The following is a 25,000-nucleotide window of genomic DNA, read 5'->3' as shown; positions in this document are numbered from 1 at the left end:
AACAGTAGTGTGGTGACAGCTACTGTTCCCATAGCAACAGGGGGAACAATGAGTCAGACTGTAGTAGTTGTGAACAGTAGTGTGGTGACAGCTACTGTTCCCATAGCAACAGGGGGAACAATGAGTCAGACTGTAGTAGTTGTGAACAGTAGTGTGGTGACAGCTACTGATCCCATAGCAACAGGGGGAACAATGAGTCAGACTGTAGTAGTTGTGAACAGTAGTGTGGTGACAGCTACTGATCCCATAGCAACAGGGGGAACAATGAGTCAGACTGTAGTAGTTGTGAACAGTAGTGTGGTGACAGCTACTGTTCCCATAGCAACAGGGGGAACAATGACTCAGACTGTAGTAGTTGTGAACAGTAGTGTGGTGACAGCTACTGATCCCGTAGCAACAGGGGGAACAATGAGTCAGACTGTAGAAGTTGTGAACAGTAGTGTGGTGACAGCTACTGTTCCCATAGCAACAGGGGGAACAATGAGTCAGACTGTAGTAGTTGTGAACAGTAGTGTGGTGACAGCTACTGATCCCATAGCAACAGGGGGAACAATGAGTCAGACTGTAGTAGTTGTGAACAGTAGTGTGGTGACAGCTACTGATCCCATAGCAACAGGGGGAACAATGAGTCAGACTGTAGTAGTTGTGAACAGTAGTGTGGTGACAGCTACTGTTCCCATAGCAACAGGGGGAACAATGAGTCAGACTGTAGTAGTTGTGAACAGTAGTGTGGTGACAGCTACTGATCCCATAGCAACAGGGGGAACAATGAGTCAGACTGTAGTAGTTGTGAACAGTAGTGTGGTGACAGCTACTGTTCCCATAGCAACAGGGGGAACAATGACTCAGACTGTAGTAGTTGTGAACAGTAGTGTGGTGACAGCTACTGATCCCATAGCAACAGGGGGAACAATGACTCAGACTGTAGTAGTTGTGAACAGTAGTGTGGTGACAGCTACTGATCCCATAGCAACAGGGGGAACAATGACTCAGACTGTAGTAGTTGTGAACAGTAGTGTGGTGACAGCTACTGATCCCATAGCAACAGGGGGAACAATGAGTCAGACTGTAGTAGTTGTGAACAGTAGTGTGGTGACAGCTACTGATCCCATAGCAACAGGGGGAACAATGACTCAGACTGTAGTAGTTGTGAACAGTAGTGTGGTGACAGCTACTGATCCCATAGCAACAGGGGGTATTACATAAACACGACAGTATCAATACTGCTAGATTACTGCAGTCATGTTTTATGATTCAGACTTACTGCAGTAAGGTTTTATGATTCAGACTTACTGCAGTAAGGTTTTATGATTCAGACTTACTGCTGTATTACTGCAGTAAGGTTTTATGATTCAGACTTACTGCTGTATTAATGCAGTAAGGTTTTATGATTCAGACTTACTGCAGTAAGGTTTTATGATTCAGACTTACTGCTGTATTAATGCAGTAAGGTTTTATGATTCAGACTTACTGCTGTATTAATGCAGTAAGGTTTTATGATTCAGACTTACTGCAGTAAGGTTTTATGATTTAGACTTACTGCTGTATTACTGCAGTCAGGTTTTATGATTCAGACTTACTGCTGTATTACTGCAGTCAGGTTTTATGATTCAGACTTACTGCTGTATTACTGCAGTAAGGTTTTATGATTCAGACTTACTGCTGTATTAATGCAGTAACATTTTATGATTCAGACTTACTGCTGTATTAATGCAGTAACATTTTATGATTCAGACTTACTGCTGTATTAATGCAGTAAGGTTTTATGATTCAGACTTACTGCTGTATTAATGCAGTAAGGTTTTATGATTCAGACTTACTGCTGTATTAATGCGGTAAGGTTTTATGATTCAGACTTACTGCTGTATTAATGCGGTAAGGTTTTATGATTCAGACTTACTGCTGTATTACTGCAGTAAGGTTTTATGATTCAGACTTACTGCTGTATTACTGCAGTCAGGTTTTATGATTCAGACTTACTGCTGCATTACTGCAGTAAGGTTTTATGATTCAGACTTACTGCAGTAAGGTTTTATGATTTAGACTTACTGCAGTAAGGTTTTATGATTCAGACTTACTGCAGTAAGGTTTTATGATTCAGACTTACTGCTGTATTAATGCAGTAAGGTTTTATGATTCAGACTTACTGCTGTATTAATGCAGTCAGGTTTTATGATTCAGACTTACTGCTGTATTACTGCATTAAGGTTGAATGATTCAGACTTACTGCTGTATTAATGCAGTAAGGTTTTATGATTCAGACTTACTGCTTTATTACTGCAGTAAGGTTTTATGATTCAGACTTACTGCTGTATTACTGCAGTCATGTTTTATGATTCAGACTTACTGCAGTAAGGTTTTATGATTCAGACTTACTGTAGTAAGGTTTTATGATTCAGACTTACTGCTGTATTAATGCAGTAAGGTTTTATGATTCAGACTTACTGCTGTATTAATGCAGTAAGGTTTTATGATTCAGACTTACTGCTGTATTACTGCAGTCATGTTTTATGATTCAGACTTACTGCAGTAAGGTTTTATGATTCAGACTTACTGCAGTAAAGTTTTATGATTCAGACTTACTGTAGTAAGGTTTTATGATTCAGACTTACTGCTGTATTAATGCAGTAAGGTTTTATGATTCAGACTTACTGCTGTATTAATGCAGTAAGGTTTTATGATTCAGACTTACTGCTGTATTAATGCAGTCATGTTTTATGATTCAGACTTACTGCTGTATTACTGCAGTCATGTTTTATGATTCAGACTTACTGCAGTAAGGTTTTATGATTCAGACTTACTGTAGTAAGGTTTTATGATTCAGACTTACTGCTGTATTAATGCAGTAAGGTTTTATGATTCAGACTTAATGCAGTCAGGTTTTATGATTCAGACTTACTGCTGTATTACTGCAGTCATGTTTTATGATTCAGACTTACTGCAGTAAGGTTTTATGATTCAGACTTACTGTAGTAAGGTTTTATGATTTAGACTTACTGCAGTCATGTTTTATGATTCAGACTTACTACTGTATTAATGCAGTAAGGTTTTACGATTCAGACTTACTGCTGTATTAATGCAGTAAGGTTTTATGATTCAGACTTACTGCTGTATTAATGCAGTAAGGTTTTATGATTCAGACTTAATGCAGTCAGGTTTTATGATTCAGACTTACTGCTGTATTACTGCAGTCATGTTTTATGATTCAGACTTACTGCTGTATTACTGCAGTCATGTTTTATGATTCAGACTTACTGCAGTAAGGTTTTATGATTCAGACTTACTGTAGTAAGGTTTTATGATTCAGACTTACTGCTGTATTAATGCAGTAAGGTTTTATGATTCAGACTTAATGCAGTCAGGTTTTATGATTCAGACTTACTCCAGGTCACTGAGTGATGTCATCTGAGGTAAAACAGCAGCCAGACTCTCAGCACCCGCGTCAGATATCACATTACTGTACAGACTGGAGAATAGACAGGATTAGACCATCAGATTACAGACTGGAGAATAGACAGGATTAGACCATCAGATTACAGACTGGAGAATAGACAGGATTAGACCATCAGACTGGAGAATAGACAGGATTAGACCATCAGATTACAGACTGGAGAATAGACAGGATTAGACCATCAGAATACAGACTGGACAATAGACAGGATTAGACCATCAGATTACAGACTGGAGAATAGACAGGATTAGACCATCAGATTACAGACTGGAGAATAGACAGGATTAGACCATCAGACTGGAGAATAGACAGGATTAGACCATCAGACTGGAGAAAAGACAGGATTAGACCATCAGATTACAGACTGGAGAATAGACAGGATTAGACCATCAGATTACAGACTGGAGAATAGACAGGATTAGACCATCAGAATACAGACTGGAGAATAGACAGGATTAGACCATCAGATTACAGACTGGAGAATAGACAGGATTAGACCATCAGATTACGGACTGGAGAATAGACAGGATTAGACCATCAGATTACGGACTGGACAATAGACAGGATTAGACCATCAGATTACGGACTGGAGAATAGACAGGATTAGACCATCAGATTACGGACTGGACAATAGACAGGATTAGACCATCAGATTACAGACTGGAGAATAGACAGGATTTGACCACCAGATTACAGACTGGACAATAGACAGGATTAGACCATCAGATTAAAGACTGGACAATAGACAGGATTAGACCATCAGATTACAGACTGGACAACAGACTGGATTAGACAATCAAATTACAGACTGGACAATAGACAGGGTGTGTGTGTGTGTGTGTGTGTGTGTGTGTGTACCTGAGACAGTGCAGTGAGGAGAGGGTAGACAGGGCTGGAGCCAGCCTCCCTATTCCCTGGTCTCCTATACAGTTCTGGGACAGACTGAGAGAGGAGAAGAGAAGAGAGGAGGGGATGAGAAAGGAGAGGAGAAATGAGAGGAGGGAGGAGAAAGGAGAGGAGGGGCGGGAAGAGAAGAAGAGGGGAGGGGAGGAGAAAGGAAAGGAGGGGAGGAGAGGAAGAGAGGAGAAAGGAGAGAAAGGGAGGAGAAAGGATAGGTGGTGAGGAGAAAGGAGAGGAGGGAAGAGAAGAAGAAGGGAGGAGAAAGGAAAGGAGGGGAGGAGAGGAGAGGAGGAGAGGAGGGGAGAAAGGAGGAGGGGAGGAGAGGAGGAGAGTGGGGAGAAGAGGAAAAGAGAGAGGAGAAAAGAAGAGAGGAGGGAAGGAGAAGAGAGGAGGGGAGGAGAAAGGAGAGGAGGGGAACATGAACATTGTTCTCAAAAGTACAGTACCTGAGTGAATGGTATTGCAGATAGATATTATCTAGGGCAGAGGTCACCAACCTTTTCTGGGTCAAAATGTCCACAGAGGTCTACTGATAGATATTATCTAGGACAGAGACAGGTTGATCTAGAGACAGTAGAGAGCTCAGTGATTGACAGGTTGATCTAGAGAGTAGAGAGCTCAGTGATGGACAGGTTGATCTAGAGAGTAGAGAGCTCAGTGATGGACAGGTTGATCTAGAGACTAGAGAGCTCAGTGATGGACAGGTTGATCTAGAGACTAGAGAGCTCAGTGATGGACAGGTTGATCTAGACAGTAGAGAGCTCAGTGATGGACAGGTTGATCTAGACAGTAGAGAGCTCAGTGATGGACAGGTTGATCTAGAGACAGTAGAGAGCTCAGTGATTGACAGGTTGATCTAGAGAGTAGAGAGCTCAGTGATGGACAGGTTGATCTAGAGAGTAGAGAGCTCAGTGATTGACAGGTTGATCTAGAGAGTAGAGAGCTCAGTGATGGACAGGTTGATCTAGAGAGTACAGAGCTCAGTGATGGACAGGTTGATCTAGAGACTAGAGAGCTCAGTGATGGACAGGTTGATCTAGAGACTAGAGAGCTCAGTGATGGACAGGTTGATCTAGACAGTAGAGAGCTCAGTGATGGACAGGTTGATCTAGACAGTAGAGAGCTCAGTGATGGACAGGTTGATCTAGACAGTAGAGAGCTCAGTGATGGACAGGTTGATCTAGAGACAGTAGAGAGCTCAGTGATGGACAGGTTGATCTAGAGAGTAGAGAGCTCAGTGATGGACAGGTTGATCTAGAGAGTAGAGAGCTCAGTGATGGACAGGTTGATCTAGACAGTAGAGAGCTCAGTGATGGACAGGTTGATCTAGACAATAGAGAGCTCAGTGATGGACAGGTTGATCTAGACAGTAGAGAGCTCAGTGATGGACAGGTTGATCTAGAGACAGTAGAGAGCTCAGTGATGGACAGGTTGATCTAGAGAGTAGAGAGCTCAGTGATGGACAGGTTGATCTAGAGAGTAGAGAGCTCAGTGATGGACAGGTTGATCTAGAGAGTAGAGAGCTCAGTGATGGACAGGTTGATCTAGAGACAGTAGAGAGCTCAGTGATGGACAGGTTGATCTAGAGAGTAGAGAGCTCAGTGATGGACAGGTTGATCTAGAGAGTAGAGAGCTCAGTGATGGACAGGTTGATCTAGACAGTAGAGAGCTCAGTGATTGACAGGTTGATCTAGAGAGTAGAGAGCTCAGTGATTGACAGGTTGATCTAGAGAGTAGAGAGCTCAGTGATGGACAGGTTGATCTAGAGAGAGTAGAGAGCTCAGTGATGGACAGGTTGATCTAGAGAGAGTAGAGAGCTCAGTGATGGACAGGTTGATCTAGAGACAGTAGAGAGCTCAGTGATGGACAGGTTGATCTAGAGAGTAGAGAGCTCAGTGATGGACAGGTTGATCTAGACAGTAGAGAGCTCAGTGATGGACAGGTTGATCTAGAGACAGTAGAGAGCTCAGTGATGGACAGGTTGATCTAGAGACAGTAGAGAGCTCAGTGATGGACAGGTTGATCTAGAGAGTAGAGAGCTCAGTGATGGACAGGTTGACCTTGAGACTAGAGAGCTCAGTGTGAGGGTTTCTTACTTGATAATCTGCAGAGAGGAGAGGGACACCACAGCTCCAGCCAGACCCTCAGCCCCACTGTCCCCCAGCTTACTGTTCTCCAGACTGGGTGAGGGAGACAGAGAGAGATTAGACCGTCGGCATGATGAAGACAAAGTCGTCGCCCCGTCGTCCCGTCGTTCCATCTGTAGAGCGGTACTTACTCCAGGTGATGTAGACTGTGCAGGGCTGGCAGCAGCTCCAGGAGTTTAGGGAGGGCCAGCGGGCCATTCACTGGACCCAACCTATATACACACACACACACACACACACACACACACACACACACACACACACACACACACACACACACACACACACACACACACACACACACACTTCCTCAAACCAGTGGTCACTCTAGACTTATTACCTAGTCAAACCAGTGGTAACTCTGGACTTATTACCTAGTCAAACCAGTGGTAACTCTGGACTTATTACCTAGTCAAACCAGTGGTAACTCTGGACTTATTACCTAGTCAAACCAGTGGTAACTCTTGACTTATTACCTAGTCAAACCAGTGGTAACTCTGGACTTATTACCTAGTCAAACCAGTGGTAACTCTGGACTTATTACCTAGTCAAACCAGTGGTAACTCTGGACTTATTACCTAGTCAAACCAGTGGTAACTATAGACTTATTACCTAGTCAAACCAGTGGTAACTCTGGACTTATTACCTAGTCAGAGTGGTAACTCTTGACTTATTACCTAGTCAAACCAGTGGTGACTCTGGACTTATTACCTAGTCAAACCAGTGGTAACTATAGACTTATTACCTAGTCAAACCAGTGGTAACTCTTGACTTATTACCTAGTCAAACCGGTGGTAACTCTGGACTTATTACCTAGTCAAACCAGTGGTAACTCTTGACTTATTACCTAGTCAAACCAGTGGTAACTCTGGACTTATTACCTAGTCAAACCAGTGGTAACTCTTGACTTATTACCTAGTCAAACCAGTGGTAACTCTGGACTTATTACCTAGTCAAACCAGTGGTAACTCTTGACTTATTACCTAGTCAAACCAGTGGTCACTCTTGACTTATTACCTAGTCAAACCAGTGGTAACTCTTGACTTATTACCTAGTCAAACCAGTGGTAACTCTGGACTTATTACCTAGTCAAACCAGTGGTAACTCTTGACTTATTACCTAGTCAAACCAGTGGTAACTCTGGACTTATTACCTAGTCAAACCAGTGGTTACTCTTGACTTATTACCTGGTCAAACCAGTGGTAACTCTGGACTTATTACCTAGTCAAACCAGTGGTAACTCTTGACTTATTACCTAGTCAAACCAGTGGTAACTCTAGACTTATTACCTGGTCAAACCAGTGGTAACTCTGGACTTATTACCTAGTCAAACCAGTGGTAACTCTTGACTTATTACCTAGTCAAACCAGTGGTAACTCTAGACTTATTACCTGGTCAAACCAGTGGTAACTCTGGACTTATTACCTAGTCAAACCAGTGGTAACTCTAGACTTATTACCTAGTCAAACCAGTGGTAACTCTGGACTTATTACCTAGTCAAACCAGTGGTAACTCTGGACTTATTACCTAGTCAAACCAGTGGTAACTCTGGACTTATTACCTAGTCAAACCAGTGGTAACTCTTGACTTATTACCTAGTCAAACCAGTGGTAACTCTGGACTTATTACCTAGTCAAACCAGTGGTTACTCTTGACTTATTACCTGGTCAAACCAGTGGTAACTCTGGACTTATTACCTAGTCAAACCAGTGGTAACTCTTGACTTATTACCTAGTCAAACCAGTGGTAACTCTAGACTTATTACCTGGTCAAACCAGTGGTAACTCTGGACTTATTACCTAGTCAAACCAGTGGTAACTCTTGACTTATTACCTAGTCAAACCAGTGGTAACTCTAGACTTATTACCTGGTCAAACCAGTGGTAACTCTGGACTTATTACCTAGTCAAACCAGTGGTAACTCTAGACTTATTACCTAGTCAAACCAGTGGTAACTCTGGACTTATTACCTAGTCAAACCAGTGGTAACTCTGGACTTATTACCTAGTCAAACCAGTGGTAACTCTGGACTTATTACCTAGTCAAACCAGTGGTAACTCTGGACTTATTACCTAGTCAAACCAGTGGTAACTCTGGACTTATTACCTAGTCAAACCAGTGGTAACTCTGGACTTATTACCTAGTCAAACCAGTGGTAACTCTGGACTTATTACCTAGTCAAACCAGTGGTAACTCTAGACTTATTACCTGGTCAAACCAGTGGTAACTCTGGACTTATTACCTAGTCAAACCAGTGGTAACTCTTGACTTATTACCTAGTCAAACCAGTGGTAACTATAGACTTATTACCTAGTCAAACCAGTGGTAACTCTGGACTTATTACCTAGTCAGAGTGGTAACTCTTGACTTATTACCTAGTCAAACCAGTGGTGACTCTTGACTTATTACCTAGTCAAACCAGTGGTGACTCTGGACTTATTACCTAGTCAAACCAGTGGTAACTATAGACTTATTACCTAGTCAAACCAGTGGTAACTCTTGACTTATTACCTAGTCAAACCAGTGGTAACTCTTGACTTATTACCTAGTCAAACCAGTGGTAACTCTGGACTTATTACCTAGTCAAACCAGTGGTAACTCTTGACTTATTACCTAGTCAAACCAGTGGTAACTCTTGACTTATTACCTAGTCAAACCAGTGGTAACTCTTGACTTATTACCTAGTCAAACCAGTGGTCACTCTTGACTTATTACCTAGTCAAACCAGTGGTAACTCTTGACTTATTACCTAGTCAAACCAGTGGTAACTCTGGACTTATTACCTAGTCAAACCAGTGGTAACTCTTGACTTATTACCTAGTCAAACCAGTGGTAACTCTGGACTTATTACCTAGTCAAACCAGTGGTTACTCTTGACTTATTACCTGGTCAAACCAGTGGTAACTCTGGACTTATTACCTAGTCAAACCAGTGGTAACTCTTGACTTATTACCTGGTCAAACCAGTGGTAACTCTAGACTTATTACCTGGTCAAACCAGTGGTAACTCTGGACTTATTACCTAGTCAAACCAGTGGTAACTCTTGACTTATTACCTAGTCAAACCAGTGGTAACTCTAGACTTATTACCTGGTCAAACCAGTGGTAACTCTGGACTTATTACCTAGTCAAACCAGTGGTAACTCTAGACTTATTACCTAGTCAAACCAGTGGTAACTCTGGACTTATTACCTAGTCAAACCAGTGGTAACTCTGGACTTATTACCTAGTCAAACCAGTGGTAACTCTGGACTTATTACCTAGTCAAACCAGTGGTAACTCTGGACTTATTACCTAGTCAAACCAGTGGTAACTCTGGACTTATTACCTAGTCAAACCAGTGGTAACTCTGGACTTATTACCTAGTCAAACCAGTGGTAACTCTGGACTTATTACCTAGTCAAACCAGTGGTAACTCTAGACTTATTACCTGGTCAAACCAGTGGTAACTCTGGACTTATTACCTAGTCAAACCAGTGGTAACTCTTGACTTATTACCTAGTTAAACCAGTGGTAACTCCTAACTTATTACCTTGTCAAACCAGTGATAACTCTTGACTTATTACCTAGTAAAATCAAATCAAAGTGTATTACCTTATTACCTAGTGAAATCAAAAGTTTAATGACCTATTGTCTAGTCAAATCAATGTTTATTGACTTATTACCTAGTCAACTAAAATCAAAGTTGGACTTATTACCTAGTCAAATCAAAGTTGGACTTATTACCTAGTGATAGGGATTGGTTGAATAATGATACTCACTCAAACTCCAGCTTGTGAAGATCTCTGACTGCAGGTATACCCTCCCCCAGGACACCGTCTGATAGGCTGAAACGATGACGGACACATCGTCACGTTTTGGAACATACCAGTATGTTTATGTGTGTGTGTGTGTGTGTGTGTGTGTGTGTGTGTGTGTGTGTGTGTGTGTGTGTGTGTGTGTGTGTGTGTGTGTGTGTGTGTGTGTGTGTGTGTGTGTGTGTGTGTGTACCTCTCAGACAGTCTCCTGCTTGTGTGTATGTTGACCAGTGTAGACAGGTGTTGAACGTGGGACACCTGTGTGGCTCTGAAAGGGTTAAGGGTCAACTTAGAAACAGCTGCTTTCAGAAGCTCCTCCTCCCCACTCTGCTCTAGCTCCTCCCACAGAGTGATGGTGTCAGCGATGCACGCTCTGGGACGGACACACACACACACACACACACACGTTAGAGTCATGATCAAAACACACAGATCAGAAAACTAAATGTGCATTTCACGCTCTACATACAGTAGAGTGAGAACATCAGATCTATACTGTTCTAGATCTATACTGTAACAGATCTATACTGTTCTAGAAATATACTGTAACAGATCTATACTGTTCTAGATCTATACTGTTCTAGATCTATACTGTAACAGATTTATACTGTTCTAGATCTATACTGTAACAGATCTATACTGTTCTAGATCTATACTGTAACAGATCTATACTGTTCTAGATATATATTGTAACAGATCTATACTGTAATAGATCTATACTGTTCTAGATCTATACTGTAACAGATATATACTGTTCTAGATATATACTGCAACAGATCTATACTGTAACAGATCTATATTGTTCCTAATCTATACTGTAACAGATCTATACTGTAACAGATCTATACTGTTCTAGATATATAATGTAACAGATCTCTACTGTAACAGATCTATACTGTTCTAGATATATAATGTAACAGATCTGTACTGTTCTAGATATATAATGTAACAGATCTGTTCTAGATCTATACTGTAACAGATCTGTACTGTTCTAGATATATAATGTAACAGATCTATACTGTTCTAGATCTATACTGTACCAGATCTATACTGTTCTAGATATATCATGTAACAGATCTGTAACAGATCTATACTGTTCTAGATCTATACTGTACCAGATCTATACTGTTCTAGATATATACTGTAACAGATCTATACTGTTCTAGATCTATACTGTAACATATCTATACTGTTCTAGATCTATACTGTAACAGATATATACTGTAACAGATCTATACTGTTCTAGATCTATACTGTAACAGATCTGTACTGTTCTAGATATATAATGTAACAGATCTATACTGTAACAGATCTATACTGTAACAGATCTATACTGTTCTAGATATATACTGTTCTAGATCTGTACTGTTCTAGATATATACTGTAACAGATCTATACTGTTCTAGATCTATACTGTAACAGATCTATACTGTTCTAGATATATAATGTAACAGATCTATACTGTTCTAGATATATAATGTAACAGATCTGTAACAGGTCTATCAGTGTAATAGTACCAGTACCTGTATGAGTGTATGTTGTTGAGACCTGTCAGTCGTTTTAATCCTGTCATCCTCAGTCCTGTGTCCTCCAGTCCCTGATCTATACTGTTCTAGATCTATACTGTAACAGATCTATACTGTTCTAGATATATACTGTAACAGATCTATACTGTTCTAGATCTATACTGTAACAGATCTATACTGTTCTAGATCTATACTGTAACAGATCTATACTGTTCTAGATCTATACTGTAACAGATCTATACTGTTCTAGATATATAATGTAACAGATCTGTAACAGGTCTATACTGTTCTAGATCTATACTGTAACAGATCTATACTGTTCTAGATATATAATGTAACAGATCTGTAACAGGTCTATCAGTGTAATAGTACCAGTACCTGTATGAGTGTATGTTGTTGAGACCTGTCAGTAGTTTTAATCCTGTCATCCTCAGTCCTGTGTCCTCCAGTCCCTGATCTATACTGTTCTAGATCTATACTGTAACAGATCTATACTGTTCTAGATCTATACTGTTCTAGATCTATACTGTTCTAGATCTATACTGTAACAGATCTATACTGTAACAGATCTATACTGTTCTAGATCTATACTGTAACAGATCTATACTGTTCTAGATCTATACTGTAACAGATCTATAATGTTCTAGATCTATACTGTAACAGATCTATACTGTTCTAGATATATACTGTAACATATCTATACTGTTCTATATCTATACTGTAACAGATCTGTAACAGGTCTATCAGTGTAATAGTACCAGTACCTGTATGAGTGTATGTTGTTGAGACCTGTCAGTCATTTTAATCCTGTCATCCTCAGTCCTGTGTCCTCCAGTCCCAGATCTATACTGTTCTAGATCTATACTGTAACAGATCTATACTGTTCTAGATATATAATGTAACAGATCTATACTGTTCTAGATATATACTGTAACAGATCTATACTGTTCTAGATATATACTGTAACATATCTATACTGTTCTAGATCTATACTGTAACAGATATATACTGTAACAGATCTATACTGTTCTAGATATATACTGTAACAGATATATACTGTAACAGATCTATACTGTTCTAGATCTATACTGTAACAGATATATACTGTAACAGATCTGTAACAGGTCTATCAGTGTAATAGTACCAGTACCTGTATGAGTGTATGTTGTTGAGACCTGTCAGTAGTTTTAATCCTGTCATCCTCAGTCCTGTGTCCTCCAGTCCCTGATCTATACTGTTCTAGATCTATACTGTAACATATCTATACTGTTCTAGATCTATACTGTAACAGATCTATACTGTTCTAGATATATACTGTAACAGATCTATACTGTTCTAGATCTATACTGTAACAGATCTATACTGTTCTAGATCTATACTGTAACAGATCTGTAACAGGTCTATCAGTGTAATAGTACCAGTACCTGTATGAGTGTATGTTGTTGAGACCTGTCAGTCGTTGTAATCTTGTCATCCTCAGTCCTGTGTCCTCCAGTCCTAGATCTATACTGTTCTAGATCTATACTGTTATAGATCTATACTGTAACAGATCTATACTGTTCTAGATCTATACTGTAACAGATCTGTAACAGGTCTATCAGTGTAATAGTACCAGTACCTGTATGAGTGTATGTTGTTGAGACCTGTCAGTCGTTTTAATCCTGTCATCCTCAGTCCTGTGTCCTCCAGTCCCAGATCTATACTGTAACAGATCTATACTGTTCTAGATCTATACTGTAACAGATCTATACTGTTCTAGATATATAATGTAACAGATCTGTAACAGGTCTATACTGTTCTAGATATATAATGTTACAGATCTGTAACAGGTCTATACTGTTCTAGATCTATACTGTAACAGATCTATACTGTTCTAGATCTATACTGTAACAGATCTGTAACAGGTCTATCAGTGTAATAGTACCAGTACCTGTATGAGTGTATGTTGTTGAGACCTGTCAGTAGTTTTAATCCTGTCATCCTCAGTCCTGTGTCCTCCAGTCCCTGATCTATACTGTTCTAGATCTATACTGTCCCAGATCTATACTGTAACAGATCTATACTGTTCTAGATCTATACTGTAACAGATCTATACTGTTCTAGATATATACTGTAACATATCTATACTGTTCTAGATCTATACTGTAACAGATATATACTGTAACAGATCTATACTGTTCTAGATATATACTGTAACAGATATATACTGTTCTAGATATATAATGTAACAGATCTATACTGTTCTAGATATATACTGTAACAGATCTATACTGTTCTAGATATATACTGTAACAGATCTATACTGTTCTAGATCTATACTGTAACAGATATATACTGTAACAGATCTATACTGTTCTAGATATATACTGTAACAGATATATACTGTAACAGATCTATACTGTTCTAGATCTATACTGTAACAGATATATACTGTAACAGATCTGTAACAGGTCTATCAGTGTAATAGTACCAGTACCTGTATGAGTGTATGTTGTTGAGACCTGTCAGTAGTTTTAATCCTGTCATCCTCAGTCCTGTGTCCTCCAGTCCCTGATCTATACTGTTCTAGGTCTATACTGTTCTAGATCTATACTGTAACAGATATATACTGTAACAGATCTGTAACAGGTCTATCAGTGTAATAGTACCAGTACCTGTATGAGTGTATGTTGTTGAGACCTGTCAGTAGTTTTAATCCTGTCATCCTCAGTCCTGTGTCCTCCAGTCCCTGATCTATACTGTTCTAGATCTATACTGTAACAGATCTATACTGTTCTAGATCTATACTGTAACAGATCTATACTGTTCTAGATCTATACTGTAACAGATCTATACTGTTCTAGATCTATACTGTAACAGATCTATACTGTTCTAGATACATACTGTAACAGATCTATACTGTTCTAGATCTATACGGTAACAGATCTATACTGTTCTAGATATATAATGTAACAGATCTATACTGTTCTAGATATATAATGTTACAGATCTGTAACAGGTCTATCAGTGTAATAGTACCAGTACCTGTATGAGTGTATGTTGTTGAGACCTGTCAGTCGTTTCAATCCTGTCATCCTCAGTCCTGTGTCCTCCAGTCCTAGATCTATACTGTAACAGATCTGTAACAGGTCTATCAGTGTAATAGTACCAGTACCTGTATGAGTGTATGTTGTTGAGACCTGTCAGTCGTTGTAATCCTGTCATCCTCAGTCCTGTGTCCTCCAGTCCCTGATCTATACTGTTCTAGATCTATACTGTAACATATCTATACTGTTCTAGATCTATACTGTAACAGATCTATACTGTTCTAGATCTATACTGTAACAGATCTATACTGTTCTAGATCTATACTGTAACATATCTATACTGTTCTAGATCTATACTGTAACAGATCTATACTGTTCTAGATCTATACTGTAACAGATCTATACTGTTCTAGATCTATACTGTAACAGATCTATACTGTTCTAGATCTATACTGTAACAGATCTGTACTGTTCTAGATCTATACTGTAACAGATCTGTACTGTTCTAGATATATAATGTAACAGATCTGTAACAGGTCTATCAGTGTAATAGTACCAGTACCTGTATGAGTGTATGTTGTTGAGACCTGTCAGTCGTTGTAATCCTGTCATCCTCAGTCCTGTGTCCTCCAGTCCCTGATCTATACTGTTCTAGATCTATACTGTTCTAGATATATAATGTAACAGATATATACTGTAACAGATCTATACTGTTCTAGATCTATACTGTAACAGATCTGTAACAGGTCTATCAGTGTAATAGTACCAGTACCTGTATGAGTGTATGTTGTTGAGACCTGTCAGTCGTTGTAATCCTGTCATCCTCAGTCCTGTGTCCTCCAGTCCCTGATCTATACTGTTCTAGATCTATACTGTTCTAGATCTATACTGTAACAGATCTATACTGTTCTAGATATATACTGTAACAGATCTATACTGTTCTAGATCTATACTGTAACAGATCTATACTGTTCTAGATCTATACTGTTCTAGATATATACTGTAACAGATCTATACTGTTCTAGATCTATACTGTAACAGATCTGTAACAGGTCTATCAGTGTAATAGTACCAGTACCTGTATGAGTGTATGTTGTTGAGACCTGTCAGTAGTTTTAATCCTGTCATCCTCAGTCCTGTGTCCTCCAGTCCCTGATCTATACTGTTCTAGATCTATACTGTACCAGATCTATACTGTTCTAGATATATACTGTAACAGATCTATACTGTTCTAGATATATAATGTAACAGATCTGTAACAGGTCTATACTGTTCTAGATATATAATGTAACAGATCTGTAACAGGTCTATACTGTTCTAGATCTATACTGTAACAGATCTATACTGTTCTAGATCTATACTGTAACAGATCTGTAACAGGTCTATCAGTGTAATAGTACCAGTACCTGTATGAGTGTATGTTGTTGAGACCTGTCAGTAGTTTTAATCCTGTCATCCTCAGTCCTGTGTCCTCCAGCCCCAGACAGAACCTCCTCCTCAGCGTTCTACACTGGTCCAAAAGGTTCCACACTACGAAGGCGTCCGCGGGACACAGCGGAACCCCTTGGAACGACAGAACCTCGGGAAGGTTCCGTACCAGGTGTCTGACCAAGCGGGCGTCGCCTGTCTCGTAAACACAGTGACACGCCTCCAGGAGCCGAGCGGGGCTCAGGTCGCCATGGTGAAGGTTCTCCAGGTGTGACATCACAGCGGCACGCTTGGCCACCACCACTTTCATGGCGCCGGTATCCAGCGCGGCCAGATCCTGGAGTTCCGCCTTGTCCCGGAAAAGCAGCCCGACAGCGAATCGCTGAGCAAGGTCCAGACACTCTCCCTGAGGCCGTCGCCTCCCCCTGGGCTGCAGAGTAGAATAGAGTAGAACAAAGTAGAGTAGAACAGAATAGAGTAGAATAGAGTAGAGTAGAGTAGAATAGAATAGAGTAGGATAGAGTAGAGTAGAGTAGAGTAGAAAAGAGTAGAGTAGAATATAATAGATTAGAACAGAATAGAGTAGAAAAGAGTAGAGTAGAATATAATAGATTAGAACAGAATAGAGTAGAATAGAATAGAGTAGAGTAGAGTAGAATAGGACAGAGTAGAACAGAGTAGATTAGAATAGAGTATAATAGAGTAGAGTAGAATAGAGTAGAATAGAGTAGAATAGAGTAGAACAGAACAGAATAGAGTAGAATAGAATAGAGTAGAGTAGAGTAGAACAGAGTAGAGTAGAACAGAATAGAGTAGAATAGAGTAGAACAGAGTAGAGTAGAATAGAGTAGAATAGAATAGAGTAGAATAGAATAGAACAGAGTAGATTAGAATAGAGTAGAACAGAGTAGAACAGAGTAGAATAGAGTAGAGTAGAACAGATTAGAGTAGAATAGAGTAGAACAGAGTAGATTAGAATAGAGTAGAATAGAGTAGAACAGAGTAGAGTAGAACAGAGTAGAACAGAGTAGAATAGAGTAGAACAGAGTAGAATAGAGTAGAACAGAGTAGAATAGAGTAGAGTAGAACAGATTAGAGTAGAATAGAGTAGAACAGAGTAGATTAGAAAAGAGTAGAACAGAGTAGAATAGAGTAGAGTAGAACAGATTAGAACAGAGTAGATTAGAATAGAGTAGAACAGATTAGAACAGAGTAGATTAGAATAGAGTAGAACAGAGTAGAACAGAGTAGAATAGAGTAGAGTAGAACAGATTAGAGTAGAATAGAGTAGAGTACAACAGAGTACAGTAGAACAGAATAGAGTAGAACAAAAGAGTAGAACAGAGTAGAATAGAGTAGAGTAGAACAGATTAGAGTAGAATAGAGTAGAATAGAGTAGAGTAGAACAGAGTACAGTAGAACAGAATAGAGTAGAACAAAAGAGTAGAACAGAGTAGAATAGAGTAGAGTAGAACAGATTAGAGTAGAACAAAAGAGTAGAACAGAGTAGAGTAGAACAGAATAGAACAGAGTAGAATAGAGTAGAACAGTGTAGATTAGAATAGAGTAGAATAGAGTAGAGTAGAATAGAGTAGAACAGAGTACATTTACATGTTAGTCATTTGCCAGACACTCTTATCCAGAGCCACTTCACAGTCAGTACATTCATCTCCAGATAGCTAGGTGGGACAACCACATATCACAGTCATAGTCAGTACATTCATCTCCAGATAGCTAGGTGGGACAACCACATATCACAGTCAGTACATTCATCTGCAGATAGCTAGGTGGGACAACCCCATATCACAGTCATAGTCAGTACATTCATCTTCAGATAGCTAGGTGGGACAACCACATATCACAGTCATAGTCAGTACATTCATCTACAGATAGCTAGGTGGGACAACCACATATCACAGTCATAGTCAGTACATTCATCTCCAGATAGCTAGGTGGGACAACCACATATCACAGTCAGTACATTCATCTTCAGATAGCTAGGTGGGACAACCCCATATCACAGTCATAGTCAGTACATTCATCTTCAGATAGCTAGGTGGGACAACCACATATCACAGTCATAGTCAGTACATTCATCTTCAGATAGCTAGGTGGGACAACCACATATCACAGTCATAGTCAGTACATTCATCTACAGATAGCTAGGTGGGACAACCACATATCACAGTAGTTAGTATATTCAGATAGCTAGGTGAGACAATCACATATCACAGTCAGTACATTCATCTTCAGATAGCTAGGTGAGACAATCACATATCACAGTCACAGTCAGTACATTCATCTCCAGATAGCTAGGTGGGACAACCACATATCACAGTCATAGTCAGTACATTCATCTGCAGATAGCTAGGTGGGACAACCACATATCACAGTCATAGTCAGTACATTCATCTACAGATAGCTAGGTGGGACAACCACATATCACAGGCATAGAAAGAAAACATTTCCCTCAATAATCAGCAGAGTCCGAGCTAGAAGGAGGTGCTGCTTCAGGTTATAGTCTCTAGAGGACCTGTGTACAGACAGAGTTTCAATAGGAAACTACAATTCTACCTGTGGTAATATCTGGGCCAGCAGAGCGCGGTCAGACACACAGCTGGAGACGGACAGGTGAGCCCCGCCCAGGAAGCTTTGCAGGAAAGGGTGGGCCCAGGACAGGACGTTGTCAGAACTCACGTCGTCACCACCGCCACAATCTCTGCCCTGCCAGTGAGAATGGACCAGTCCAGTCCTCAGGCCAAACAGACGCAGCTTGACATAGACGGTATTCTCCAGAGTCAGGGTCAGGAGAGATGAATGACCTTTAACCCCCTGCCAAGCCAGACCGCTCAACTCTGACAGAACACACCTGTTGTCTCTCTCTTGCTCTCTCTCTCTCTCTTCCTCCTCCCTCTCTTGCTCTCTCTCTTTCTCTCCCTCCTCCCTCTCTCTCTCCTCCCTCTCTTCCTCCTCCCTCGTCTCTATCCTCTCCTTCTCTCTCTCTTCCTCTCCCTCCTCCCTCTCTTCCTCCTCCCTCATCTCTATCCTCCTCTTCTCTTCTTCTAATTGAATTTGGGATTGAGTGTGAGAGCGAGTGTGGATGTGCGTTCGTGTCCTGTTGCGTGTGTGTTTAGGGACGTGTTTGTGACCGTGTTTAAGGGTGTGAGTGTGTGCCAGGGTCCGAGTTTGGGGTAGGGTTTGACAGTGTGTGTGTTTCAGGGTGTGTCGTCTCGTCTTTAGTGACAACGCTTTGTAACACAATCCCGTCAGCGTGGAGGGGAGTGGCTCGGAACCCTCCCAGTGTTCTAGAAGCAAACACACCATGTGACACAGCGCTGGGTTCCAACACACAGACAGAAGGTAAGGCTGGCTGTGGAGCCTGGCTAGGGCTAGGACTAGGGATGGGACTGAGGTTGGGACTAGGACTGGGACTGAGTCTGAGGTTGGGACTGAGGTTGGGACTGAGGTTGGGATTGGATCTGAGGCTGGGTCTGAGGCTGGGTCTGAGGCTGGGATTGAGGTTGGGACAGGGATGGAGTCTGAGGCTGGGACTAAGTCTGAGGTTGGGACTGAGGTTGGGACTGAGTCTGAGGTTGGGACTGAGGTTGGGACTGAGGTTGGGCCTGAGGTTGGTGCCTCTAGGGACTGTCCAGAGAAGTATTGTCCCAGGTATCTCTCTATGTCCGGAGGGGAGAAGCCAGAGAGTTCCAGGAGGCTGTCAGCCCGTCTCAGCAGCCCACTGACGGTGCCTCGTGGTCGGGCAGAGAGGAGCAGAGAGCAGCCCGGTAGGAGCTTCCTCTGGAGCAGACCTGAGAACAGCTGTCTAACGCTGTAGGTCTCCCCCTTCCTGTCATCCGCTGGAAACTGCAGCAGACCCTCCAAGTCACGCACCACCTCGAAGCCGTCGAATATCACCAGCACACGCTCCGGGACAGAGAGGACCTGATTGAAGACATCCCGGGTTTGGGGACAAGTAGAGGGGACGGGGGAGGAGGAGTGGTGTAAGAGGAGGGACTGAAGGCTATAGGTCGGCTCAGGGGGGAGGGTCAGAGCCTTAACGTCCAATAAGAACACAAAGTCGAACTGAGGCAGTAGACCGTCGGACCAATCGACGCAGAGCTTCTTGATGAGCGTGCTTTTGCCCATGCCGGCGTTGCCTAGCAACACGGTGTAACGGTTGGGTTTCGCCCCGGTGGAGCTCTCGAACACCTGACGACGAACACAGATAACAAATACATTCATTATTAACTACAGTTATTATTAATTATTATTAATTACTCTTTTTCCTGACAGTCGGAATTATAGATAAAGGGGAAAAAAAACACGCAATGAAGACGTAATGACAGTCTCCAGACTAAATACTAATAGTTTCTCTGTAGGTGATGACGTAACGATGATGTCACCGGGTCTGACCTGACTCCTGGCCAACGAACCCCGCCTTCTCTCCGCGTCTCCGATGACGACCAGATCCTTCTCCAGGCACTTGCTGGCGTTCTTCCCTGAGCCAATCAGGATCTGCCTTTGGACCAATCGCACGTCAACATAGTGGGACGCCAGGCTAAGGCCCGCCTCCATCTCCTGTTGAGACAACGTCATTGGTTTGAGAGACAGGTAGAGTTGTCTTTTGAAAAAAGTAAATCCCAACTCAACGGTCCCTCTGTGTGTTCTCTGGTCTTACCTGGCACATTCCCCTCAGGTGAGCCTTGGCTTGGTGAATATACTCCTCTGTAAAACACACACACACACACACACACACACACACACACACACACACACACACACACACACACACACACACACACACACACACACACACACACACACACACACACACACACACACAGATGGACAGGGACGTCATTTACATGGTATAGTGAGAGGACAGAGGGACAGGAACATCATTTACATGGTATAGTGAGAGGACAGAGAGACAGGGACATCATTTACATGGTATAGTGAGATGACAGAGGGACAGGGACGTCATTTACATGGTATAGTGAGAGGACAGAGAGACAGGGACATCATTTATATGGTATAGTGAGAGGACAGAGAGACAGGGACATCATTTACATGGTATAGTGAGATGACAGAGGGACAGGGACGTCATTTACATGGTATAGTGAGAGGACAGAGAGACAGGGACATCCTTTACATGGTATAGTGAGAGGACAAAGGGACAGGGAGGAGACATCATTTACATGGTAGAGTGAGAGGACAGAGGGACAGGGACATAATTTACATGGTATAGTGAGAGGACAGATGGACAGGGAGGAGACATCATTTACATGGTAGAGTGAGAGGACAGAGAGACAGGGACATCATTTACATGGTAGAGTGAGAGGACAGAGAGACAGGGACATCATTTACATGGTATAGTGAGAGGACAGAGGGACAGGGACATCATTTACATGGTATAGTGAGAGGACAAAGGGACAGGGACATCATTTACATGTTATAGTGAGAGGACAGAGGTACAGGGAGAGGACAGAGGGACAGGGAGAGGACAGAGGTACAGGAAGAGGACAGACTCTAACTCACCTGTCCTGGGGGAGAGGGGGGAGGCAGAGGGGGGAGACTGGGCTTGGCTGGCACAATCAGACAGAGATCCAGGAGGATACGAACACATCACATCTGGAGCTACCGCACCGTCAACTACACACACACACACACAGACACACACACACACACACACACACACAGACACACACACACACACACACACACACACACACACACACACACACACACACACACACACACAACATGAGTAACAACCACACCCAGTATTCAAACTGACTCATGTTGATTGACTTATTGACTCAGTAGCAGTGAGGCATGATGGATGGATGGATGGACGGATGGATGAATGGATGGATGACAATGGATGAATGGATGGATGGATGAATGGATGAATGGATGGATGGATGGATGGATGAATGGATGAATGGATGGATGACAATGGATGAATGGATGGATGGATGAATGGATGGATGACAATGGATGAATGGATGGATGGATGAATGGATGAATGGATGAATGGATGGATGACAATGGATGAATGGATGGATGGATGAATGGATGGATGACAATGGATGAATGAATGGATGGATGACTGGATGAATGGATGAATGAATGGATGAATGGATGAATGGATGGATGGATGACTGAATGGATGGATGACAATGGATGAATGGATGGATGACAATGGATGAATGGATGGATGGATGAATGGATGGATGACAATGGATGAATGGATGGATGGATGAATGGATGAATGGATGGATGACAATGGATGAATGGATGGATGGATGAATGGATGGATGACAATGGATGAATGGATGGATGGATGAATGGATGAATGGATGGATGACAATGGATGAATGGATGGATGGATGAATGGATGGATGACAATGGATGAATGAATGGATGGATGACTGGATGAAAGGATGAATGAATGGATGAATGGATGAATGGATGGATGACTGAATGGATGGATGACTGAATGGATGGATGACTGAATGGATGGATGACTGAATGGATGAATGGATGAATGGATGACTGAATGGATGAATGAATGGATGAATGGATGAATGGATGGATGAATGAATGGATGAATGGATGGATGAATGAATGGATGAATGGATGAATGAATGGATGAATGGATGGATGACTGAATGGATGGATGACTGAATGGATGGATGAATGAATGGATGAATGGATGAATGGATGGATGACTGAATGGATGGATGGATGAATGGATGGATGACTGAATGGATGGATGACTGAATGGATGGATGACAATGGATGGATGGATGAATGGATGACTGAATGGATGAATGAATGAATGGATGAATGGATGAATGGATGGATGGATGAATGGATGGATGAATGAATGAATGGATGAATGGATGAATGAATGAATGGATGAATGGATGGATGAATGAATGGATGGATGACTGAATGGATGGATGACTGAATGGATGGATGACTGAATGGATGGATGACTGAATGGATGGATGAATGGATGAATGGATGGATGGATGGATGGATGACTGAATGGATGGATGGATGGATGAATGGATGGATGGATGGATGAATGGATGGATGGATGGATGGATGGATGACTGAATGGATGAATGGATGAATGGATGGATGACTGAATGGATGAATGGATGAATGGATGGATGGATGAATGGATGGATGACTGAATGGATGAATGGATGGATGACTGAATGGATGAATGGATGGATGACTGAATGGATGAATGGATGGATGACTGAATGGATGGATGGATGGATGGATGGATGAATGGATGTATGAATAAATGGATGAATAAATGGATGGATGGATGGATGAATGAATAAATGGATGAATGAATGGATGGATGAATGGATGAATGGATGAATAAATGGATGACTGAATGGATGAATGGATGGATGAATGGATGAATGGATGGATGAATGGATGAATGGATGGATGGATGAATGGATGGATGAATGAATGGATGGATGGATGAATAAATGGATGAATAAATGGATGGATGAATGAATGGATGGATGAATAAATGGATGAATAAATGGATGGATGGATGGATGAATGAATGAATAAATGGATGAATAAATGGATGGATGGATGAATGAATAAATGGATGAATGAATAAATGGATGGATGGATGAATGGATGAATGAATAAATGGATGGATGGATGAATGGATGAATGAATGGATGGATGGATGGATGAATGGATGAATGGATGGATGGATGGATGGATGAATGAATAAATGGATGAATGACTGAATGGATGAATGGATGGATGAATGGATGGATGGATGAATGGATGTATGAATAAATGGATGAATAAATGGATGGATGGATGAATGAATAAATGGATGAATGAATGGATGGATGAATGGATGGATGAATGGATGAATGGATGAATAAATGGATGACTGAATGGATGAATGGATGGATGAATGGATGGATGAATGGATGAATGGATGGATGGATGAATGGATGGATGAATGAATGAATGGATGGATGAATAAATGGATGAATAAATGGATGGATGAATGAATGGATGGATGAATAAATGGATGAATAAATGGATGGATGGATGGATGAATGAATAAATGGATGAATGAATAAATGGATGGATGGATGAATGAATGAATAAATGGATGGATGAATAAATGGATGAATGGATGAATGAATAAATGGATGGATGTATGAATGGATGAATGGATGAATGGATGGATGGATGGATGGATGGATGAATGGATGGATGGGTGGTATTCCCCTGGTCTAAAGTAGAGCACTATGTGGGGTCGAATCAGTCAGTCACAACACAGTATAATGTTGGGTCAAATTGAGGTGTTGATGTTGGTCACTACTCACCTGGAGAGAGAGGTAGGACGTTGAGGGGTCGAGGAGACAGCGAGGGAGAAGACACTACACATGGAGAGAGAGGTAGGACGTTGAGGGGTCGAGGAGACAGCGAGGGAGAAGACACTACACCTGGAGAGAGAGGTAGGACGTTGAGGAGTCTAGGAGACAGCGAGGGAGAAGACACTACACCTGGAGAGAGAGGTAGGACGTTGAGGAGACAGCGAGGGAGAAGACACTACACCTGGAGAGAGAGGTAGGACGTTGAGGAGTCTAGGAGACAGCGAGGGAGAAGACAATACACCTGGAGAGAGAGGTAGGACGTTGAGGAGACAGCGAGGGAGAA

At 41.5% G+C, this 25,000-nt stretch overlaps 1 protein-coding gene across 1 annotated transcript in view; it reads right to left on the bottom strand.

Annotated features, from left to right (window-relative positions):
* The window catches only part of LOC129845900 (MHC class II transactivator-like), a 31,563-nt gene extending 6,812 nt beyond the window's left edge, over positions 1-24,751 (bottom strand). Inside the window, exons 1-12 of the mRNA XM_055913825.1 lie at positions 24,667-24,751; positions 21,812-21,925; positions 20,952-20,998; positions 20,687-20,851; positions 18,848-20,482; positions 16,252-16,703; positions 10,487-10,666; positions 10,258-10,323; positions 6,630-6,710; positions 6,448-6,531; positions 4,310-4,393; positions 3,383-3,466 (exon numbers count right to left, since the gene is read on the bottom strand). Of these exons, the coding sequence (XP_055769800.1) occupies positions 3,383-3,466; positions 4,310-4,393; positions 6,448-6,531; positions 6,630-6,710; positions 10,258-10,323; positions 10,487-10,666; positions 16,252-16,703; positions 18,848-20,482; positions 20,687-20,851; positions 20,952-20,998; positions 21,812-21,899 (2,966 nt within the window). The 5' untranslated portion in view covers positions 21,900-21,925; positions 24,667-24,751. The remainder of the gene's footprint in view (positions 1-3,382; positions 3,467-4,309; positions 4,394-6,447; positions 6,532-6,629; positions 6,711-10,257; positions 10,324-10,486; positions 10,667-16,251; positions 16,704-18,847; positions 20,483-20,686; positions 20,852-20,951; positions 20,999-21,811; positions 21,926-24,666) is intronic.
* Between the last annotated feature and the right edge of the window lie 249 nt (positions 24,752-25,000).

The sequence above is a fragment of the Salvelinus fontinalis genome, unplaced genomic scaffold, assembly GCF_029448725.1.
Source record: "Salvelinus fontinalis isolate EN_2023a unplaced genomic scaffold, ASM2944872v1 scaffold_0398, whole genome shotgun sequence".
Lineage (NCBI taxonomy): Eukaryota > Metazoa > Chordata > Actinopteri > Salmoniformes > Salmonidae > Salvelinus > Salvelinus fontinalis.
Note: the sequence above shows the minus strand (reverse complement) of the source record. Positions and strands in the feature narration are given on the sequence as shown.